This window comes from Propithecus coquereli, unplaced genomic scaffold, assembly GCF_000956105.1.
Source record: "Propithecus coquereli isolate 6110/MARCELLA unplaced genomic scaffold, Pcoq_1.0 Scaffold7, whole genome shotgun sequence".
In the NCBI taxonomy this organism is placed as follows: domain Eukaryota; kingdom Metazoa; phylum Chordata; class Mammalia; order Primates; family Indriidae; genus Propithecus; species Propithecus coquereli.
In genome coordinates this window covers 20,664,713-20,673,300 of record NW_012153062.1, presented here as the reverse complement: position 1 = coordinate 20,673,300, position 8,588 = coordinate 20,664,713, and the positions used below count along the sequence as shown (strand labels likewise).

At 43.1% G+C, this 8,588-nt stretch overlaps 1 protein-coding gene across 1 annotated transcript in view; it reads left to right on the top strand.

Annotated features, from left to right (window-relative positions):
* Positions 1-5,007: 5,007 nt before the first annotated feature.
* Positions 5,008-8,588, top strand: part of GIPC2 (GIPC PDZ domain containing family, member 2) — a 91,102-nt gene continuing 87,521 nt past the window's right edge. The window contains exon 1 of the mRNA XM_012661033.1: positions 5,008-5,251. Within this exon, the coding sequence (XP_012516487.1) occupies positions 5,012-5,251 (240 nt within the window). The 5' untranslated portion in view covers positions 5,008-5,011. The remainder of the gene's footprint in view (positions 5,252-8,588) is intronic.

Genomic DNA, 8,588 nt, shown 5'->3' with positions numbered 1-8,588 from the left:
ATGACCTTATGAATGTGGCTGATCTCTAAACCTCATGCAGCTTTTCCATATTTATGCTACTGTAGGAGAACTTATGTTAAATTGGCTCACTGTTCACATTTGTTCTTGCCTCTTTAATGTTTATTTACCATAACCTTGGAGATGTAGAGTAATTTAGACTCCATGCCAGGTTTCCTCCGCGTACCCATGGATGAGATAAGGCATGCAAAATACTGAGCCCTAAGCCAGACACACAGTAGGTACACAGTGAGCTCCTATTAATATTTATTCTTAGTGATTATTACCTTTACTCTTCCCACTCCATTAATTCACCTCCTTTCCCTCTTTCCATTTTCTGGTTCTCTATTTCCAATTATGTGAACAAAATTCATTTGAATTTCAGCTAAGAGTTATTTCCTCCCCCATTTGCCACCTTCAGTTGTTCATTGTTGCCACGCAACTATAAGACATGCTATCTTTAGTCCTAGGGAAAACTGCATATGGTTTAACAAATCCTGTGTTTATTTTGTCCCAAGTATTTGCTTACTGCTTACATACATAATGAGGGTGGGGGAATGGATGGAGGGAGGTGATCAGTGTGTTTCTTCAGAACTCCTAATGTTACATGTAATTAGAGTCTACATTTGCTGGGGAAAACAAGTTGGTAAATTTATAATTCATTTGATAGCTATGTGTTTTCTTATAAACAAGATAATATTGCTTTTGGCAGATATATATAAGGTTAGGTTAGTTTTATTCTAGTTTTTTTTTTAAGAGATGGGGGTCTTGCTCTGTAACCTAGGTGGGAGTACAATGGCATGATCCATAGCTCGCTGCAGCTTTGAACTCTTGGGATTAAGTGATTCTTCCAACTCAGCCTCCCCAGTAGCTGGGACTACAGGCTCCCACCACCGTGCTTGGCTAATTTTTTAATTTTTTTGTAGAGACAGGGTAGGGTCTGGCTATGTTGCCATAATAGTCCCAAACTCCTGGCCTCAAGTGATACTCCTGCCTTGGCCTCCCAAAGTGCTGGGATTACAGATGTGAGCCACTATGCCCTGCCAAATTCTAGAATTTTTTAAATGACTCACTTATATTAATATTTGATTTTATAGTTGATACTTTAAGGTTGTTAGAAACACCAAATGCTACTGCATAGAAATATTATAGATTGAAAATGTGGGTTGCACCCTAAGCCTAGATGTAAAGTGAAGTCCTAATGCTTTTAATTAATTATATTTAATTCATTTATCTTAGGTGTTAATAGTAACAAAGGTTAATCAATTTTATCCAATCATACTTACTGATATCTATTACATATATAACATTATGAGAGAATCTGAACAGGATACCAAGGAGCAATAAGAAACCTGGTTTCCACCATCAAGGAACTGTCTAGTTGGATTTCACAACTTACTATATATGAAAAAAGTCAGCATATATGCAAACATCAAATTTTGTTTTAAAGAACTGTTTTTAGTACAATGGATGTGTATTAAGAATTCAAGAAAATGAGGAATTAGGTGGACTGGTGTGCCAGCTAGCTTCCATTACTTTCTCTAGCTAACCTCTACCTTTCTCATCTCTCCTGAAGACTGCTTTCCCTCTGGCCTCTGGTTTAGTTCAATGTTGAGTCTAGGTAGGTAATCTGAGGGTGGAGGAGAATGAGGTCAGGGTAGGCACATTTGTGGGACCTGGGGCAAGAATACAAATGCAGGCACAGATACCATATGCCTAACAGTTTAAAACTAATTGCTTATAAATGAACTGTCAAATAATATATGTTCTATGCTCCTATTTTGGCCAATATGTCTTTATAATAACCTGAAAGGCCAAGTTCACATTTAGGGTTTTCTAATTTGTCAGAGTTCCACACTGGAATATAGGGACATGGTGAGAAACAGGCCTCTGCCTGCAGCCTACCACATTCTTTTTCTACCCAGCTCCGTCCTGTGCTCCTCGACCTCCTCATAGCCCCGCTTTACCCTGGCAAAGAGCTGCTCCTTAGCCACACCTCAGGCATAGGGATGCTGGCTACCTGGACCTTGGAAAAGCCTATGCAGATTCTGGAGACATGTTGGGAGCCACTTGGGCAGGGAAATCCAGGATCGTGCATATCCAGAACATGGTCTAGAAAGGAAGGTATGAATTCTGGGTGGCCATGCCCCCTTGGCGTTGTGGACTCCCTATCTTGTAGGATGTTGTGCAGCTAAAGGAGGGCCAGAGCAGGAGCCCCTTCTGCCTGGGTCTAAGGGTAATATTGAGTCAGGCTATTAATTTCCCCAGGTGCTTTTCTTCCAGGTTGCTTCTGGAAGGATGTTTCCTTCAAGGAAATGTCATAGCTCTTCTTAAGGTGATTCTCTCTACAGAACTTTCTAATTCCTCATCTCTTTGGATTTTGAGATAGAAACAGCCCTGGGGTACTATGTGTTATAGTTATACCTACCCTGACTACCACTGCCCAGTCTCTTTATTAAACCATCACCAAATACCTTAATTTGAGTGTACCATCTCTTTACTGCTGCGATCATACCCAACACAGTTGATTACTTAAGTGAGATTTCACAGCAAAGGTGAACTTGATGTAGGCCTTGAGGCAAACTTTTACTTTCTAGGAAAGCAAAAATAGGATTTAGAAATTAAAGGAACTCAAAAGGTTATAGAATCCAATCTTTCCACTCTGTGTCAACACTTTTGCCCTCATCATTTGATATTTTATTTGACACAACACAAAGTCATTCTTCTCTTTGAATTTTTTCTTAATTTCACATCCTCCTATGTTCCCTCCTGTGCTCCCAGTGTTGGTAACATAGCTGTCATGTACCCTACAGTGACTCATTTCTCCTCTTACTTTTCTTTAATCAAATTTCTGTGAGCTCTTTATTCATATAATGCATTGTGAAGCCATTTGGCTTTCACTTGATGGGGAATGCATCATTTGCTTGTAAGGTTTTTTTTCTACTCTTTTCTCATTAGCCCAAGACAATTAAAGTAATACTATTCGGTGCTATAGGAATAATCATAACCTAAAGGAAAATTCGAGACCTGAGATCCTATGGCAGTATCCCATTTTTAGGGATATGTTTATATTACTTTTCTAGATGAACCAGAATATGTTTATATTACTTTTCTAAGTCACAGAAACATAAAACAAAAATTTTAAAGTTATCCTAAAGAATTCATAGACTCCTCTCTCCTCCCTCAGTGTATCTGCTAACTTTAATTTGAGACACATGGGTTTTCAGGACCGAGTTGATGTGAGAGGTGAGGGGAAGGGAAAAAGCCTAGTATGACGACTCAACGGTGTCTGGTCTGGGCCACTGAGCGCATAGTGGTTCTATTTGCTGACTTTAGGAGTAAAAAGAAAACATACATTTAGGAGAAACGATGAAGTCAGTTTTGTACAATCTCAATTGTGAGTTTCCTGCAGTAATTCTCTTTCTGGTCAAATGAGCTGGAGATATAAATTTGGGAGTCAACATTGTGAAACCAAGATAGTAGATGTGGTCATTCAGGGAGAATATGCAAACAGAGAAGATGGCCGAGGAAAAACAGCCTTAGTGAACACAGTTCCTGGACAGTAGCAGTTGGGGGGGGGTTGAGTGGGGGTGGTAAGGAAGCCAAAAGAGAGGCAAAATTTAAGAATAAAATTATTAATGCAGTCAGATGGGAGGCTGAGCCAAAAGGATCACTTGAGGCCAGGAATTTGAGACCAGCCTGAGCAGCATAGTGAGATCTGTCTTTACAAAAAGTAAAAATAATTATCTGGGAGTGGTCGTGGGCGCCTGTAGTCCCAGCTTCTTGGACGGCTGAGGTGAGAGGATCCCTTGAACTCAGGAGTTCCAGGCTGCAATGAGCTATGATCAGGCCACTGCCCTCCTCCAGCCTGGGCTACAGAGTGAGACCCTGTCTCTATTAAAAAAAAAAATCAAGTAAGACAAAGACTGAAAACAGTTATGTTTGGTGATTAAGAGGTGCTGACCATAGTTAGTGCAATTTCAATGGCGTGCAGCGCAAAGTCTGATCACAGCGAGTCCAAGGGCAAGGGGGGAAGTGAGGAAATGCAGCTATTAATTCAAGACTTTTGCTTTGTTGTGAAAAACATAGCCAGATGGGACTGCAAAGATGGAGGACTTGAAAACTATGCAACAATGTTGATCATTGGTGGCACCAGCTGGGGAGGTAGCTTAAAGATAGAGATCCTTGAGTGGAGGGATCAGATCAAGGGTCAAATAGAAAGAGACTTTCTTCCAAGCTTGGAGAAGGGAGATGGGTGGAGGTACAGAGAGGAGGTGGGGAATTGAGGGTGCCCACACTTCACACCAAAAGACCTGTTTTCTCTGTGGAATATGAGGCAAGGTCCTCACCAGAGACAGAGAAGGGCAGAGGTGGGGCCAATGTCTTGCGAAGAGTGCCAAACGTTGGGAGAGAAAGCTGCCCAGGGAAAAATACTGAGAGGTGCTGAGTCTGACTATGAATTGAACGTGGCACCAATCTCGGGGTTATGTGACTTTTCCTTCTAATTCTGCCCTGCAGCCTGTAAGACCCAGAGAAGGTTGACTTCTGCTGAAATCTCTGTCCCCAAAGGCTCAGACGTACGGACTTGAAGTCCTGTGGTTGAATCGTGTGTCAGTGCCTCCTAGGAATTTAGGAAAAGCACAGAAGGGTCAGCGTGCTTGCATTCTGAGAGTAACGTTCTGTACTTTCGGCATCCCCAGGCCTTCACGGAAGTCCAGTCATTTTTCGCAAGGATGAGGCATAACCTGGAGATGAGATGAGGGGCTGTGCATAACTTTCCCGCTCCCAGATCCCTCTCGAGGGAGGGCGGCCGGCTGCCTCAGTCCAGGTGCTGGCTCCCGCAGGTGGAGGAGGGGGCCCCCGACTCGCGCTCCAGGCGGAAGCGCCACTGCCATTGGCCCGGCGGCGACATTTACCTGCACGGGACCCGGCGCGCAAAGTCCGAGGCGCGGGGCGGGGGCGGAGGCGGTGGCAGCCGGCAGCGTAGGTGGGCCCGCGCTCTCGGCCAGGCAAGATGCCCCTGGGGCTGCGGGGAAAGAAGAAGAAGAAGTCCAAGGGGACCGCCCGGCTGGTGGAGGGCGAGCAGATGGGCGCGGGCGGCGGGAGCCTCCCCGGCTCCCCGGCTCCCGCGCGCAGGCTGGTCTTCCACACGCAGCTGGCGCACGGCAGCCCCACCGGCCGGGTGGAGGATTTCTCTAGCATCCGGGAGCTCTACGCCAAGATCGCCGGCGTGTTTGAGATCTCGCCGTCGGAGGTAAGGGGCCAGGGGTGCAGCCTCTCCGTCCGTCTCCCCGTCTCTCCAACGCGCCGGCTTAAATTGGCCCAGGCTCGTTGAGAGGCGCTTCCTTGAACCTGATCGGATGCAGGGTAGAGTCCTCCGGGAGCGTCCCAGGGGAAGGGAGTGAGCCTTACTGGGAAGGGAAAAGGTAAGTACCAGGAGCGGAGAAAGCCACATCCTCAGAGATCTGGCCTTTGGGAAACTGAGGGCGAGGCAACCTTTCTTCGCATGCAAATGCGTTTGCTCTAGACGTCTCAGATTTAGTCGTTCCGGGCGTGAGCAACTCCCCAGAGTCGAGATCTGGCCCGGCAAATACCCTCCACCTCATCTGGACTTTACTCTCCTGTTTCCTCCGCAGGCGTGAGAGAGTCACGTTGGGCATCTCCATAAACTAAGGTGGGGGAGGGAATTGAAGTGCCGTCCGGGTGATACCAAACCCAGGCCCACTTTGCCCCTCATCTGTCATTTCCAACATCAACACCTGGAAACCCATTGGTGGTATTTCCAAGAAGTTTAAAAAGCTGGGCTGTTGTTCCAAGGGTGGGTAACCTAGAGAATCATACTTAATCCCATGAGACTAGTCAACAAAATTTTCATGGGGGAGATCAGCTATAACTTTTACATCGTATCCTAAAAAGGGACTGAAGTTTCCCTTAATTAGATTGTGTGTGGGCCTGGAACTGGAGTTTGGTATAGACATGATCTCGAAAGCACTAGTTTATATGGACATTTATGTGACTACTTTATTTGTGCTTACTCATGTGAACTGCAAGTGTAGGTGTGGGAAGTTAGCTCAAGAAATATTTTATCCTCATTTCTAGGAAAAGCACGTGATTTTGTTGCCCTGGACTCCCATCCCAGCAGTGCAGAGAGCTGCCCTGGAGTGCCAGAGCCGGGCATCTGGATATCTGTTCTTTAGTTGTTTGTCAGGTCTGTTCAAGGGAAATTGAGGTCAAGGCAAAATTCCAAGATGAGATGAAAGAGAGCCAAAAGTATAACCCTTTTTTTTCAGGGTTCCCAGGCACCAAAGGGCAAATCACAAACCCATTTGCAAATTATTTATATTGATATAGGATATGAATAATATTTTATGTTTGTATGGGAATTTTCATTTCAAAAAGCACCTTCACAGGAATAATTTTTTTTTAATCTTCTCTAGGGGAGGTGGGTGGCAGGTTAAATACAATAAACTTGGGCGTGGAACCAGTTTCTACCATTTACTAGCTAGCTGTGTGGCCTTGAACAAGTCTAACTTATCTCAGTTTTAGCCATCTATAAAATGGAAATAAGAATACTTACCTTGAAGGGTGTTGTAAATACTGGGGTTTTTATGTGAACCTATCAGATTGCATGGCATATGGCCAGTGCTTGGTAATTGTAACTAATATTATTAATACTTAACAGTTAAATGGGAAGCTGAGGTGCCAAGTGATTGTGCCTTGGCTAAGGTAATATAACTAGCAAGAAAAAAGCCGGGTTGTTATTTGCATTTGGATCTTCTGATGTCTAAGCTAGTGAGCCCATTAACATACTTAACTGGCAACTTTAAAAGTCTCTCCTGTAACCAGGAACTCCAGTTTTAGTTACAGATGCTCCCTGATATGTTCAGTTTAAGATTTTTCTATTAATACTTTACCGTGGGTTTACTGGGGTATTAAATGCATTTTCAACTTATGATATCTTTGCCTAGTGATGTATTTATTGGGATGTAGCCCCTTGGTAAGTCAAGGGGCATTTGTACTTTGCATGAACAGTTTTCCTCCTCATTATATATGATGTTATTCTGAGCTCAAGATACATGATTTTATTCAATCTACTTAATCCTTAACAAGCAAATATTATTAATATCTCTGCTTCACAGAGAGGAAACTGAGCCTTTGAGGTTCAGAACTTTTTGGAGTTACACATAGCAAGTGGCAGAGCCTGGATTCGAACCCAGTTCATTTTTTTTTTTTTCCTGACTCCAAATTCCGTGAAGCTATATTGCTTCCTAAGTTTTCCAGAGTCTCTCTGCAATAGTTGGGTAGCCGTGTTCAACATTTTCAGTGCACTGACTTGCAAGATAAAATTCCGAGATAATAAACACAAGCCGTTTTGACGTGTTATATTAAAGTTCACAAATAAATTTTCCTAACCCATATATATGTATATTAGCATCCTTTTGCATGTAACCAACGTTAATGAAAGTTTTCCATCTGTATTAAAAAGAGTTAAGTATTTTTAGGATAAAGTATTCGTCATGATAGTATAGTATATCGTAAGTATTTCACTAGTTCACTTTGAAACAGAAGTAACTTATTAAAATCAAATGAATACCAGGGAGATTCTGTTTCCTATCTCATTCCCCTAGCAAGCAGTTTTCCCAATAATAATGGTGTAAGTAACCTTTGAGATGTTAGTGGGGACAAAACAAAAATGTTCCCCCTCTTGATAGGAGTGAGTAGATAAGTCCCACCCTTTCTCCAGAGAGGTGGCTGTAAGGAAATAAATAGCACTATGTGAAGAGCTGTACACTGTCTGCTGAGTGGAAAAAAGGAAAGCACTTGATGTCAGGTGGAGCAGACACAGGTGAACTTACTGGGGGCCCATAATGTGCCCACAACCGCGTTAGGCATGGAAGCCTACAGTATAGTCATTCCATCTGCACCAGAATTCTTTTCATTTTGCAGTTGAGGTAAGTGAGACTCTGCAAAATTAAACAGGCTGGTACGTGGTGGGGCCAGGATTTGAATTCAGTTTCCCTGGTTCCAAGTCTGTTACATAGCAGCTGGGAGATTCTTGGTAACTGCATTCCAATACCAAATACAAACCCGGAAAAACTTCTTTTTTAAGCAGATTTTTTTTTTTCAATTAAAGCGTCAGTCTCAACCAAAAAAATATTTATCGCTTCAAAAAGATGCTGTTGTAGATTTCAGCTAGTATTTCATGGTCCCTGAAGAAAGAAGCTAATGAAACCTATGAATCACTTAAGATTTGTTACCAACTCTGGGCAGGGTGCAGTTTATTGTGATCATTAAGCTGAAACAGATGGCCAATTATACAAAAAGCCCTTATATCTGATGTCTTTTTTCAAAACAACTAAATGAGCAATTCAGTAAAAAGAAAAAAGTACCTGTAAATTAATCTCATCTAAGGAACAGCTAACTCATAACGTAAATGCGGGATGTTTTTTCAAAAAGTTTGATGCCATCTTTTAAAATGTTCAGGTTGGCCTGGTGCGGTGGCTCACGCCTGTAATCCTAGCACTCTGGGAGGCTGAGGCGGGCGGATTGTTTGAGCTCAGGAGTTCCAGACCAGCCTGAGCAAGAGCGAG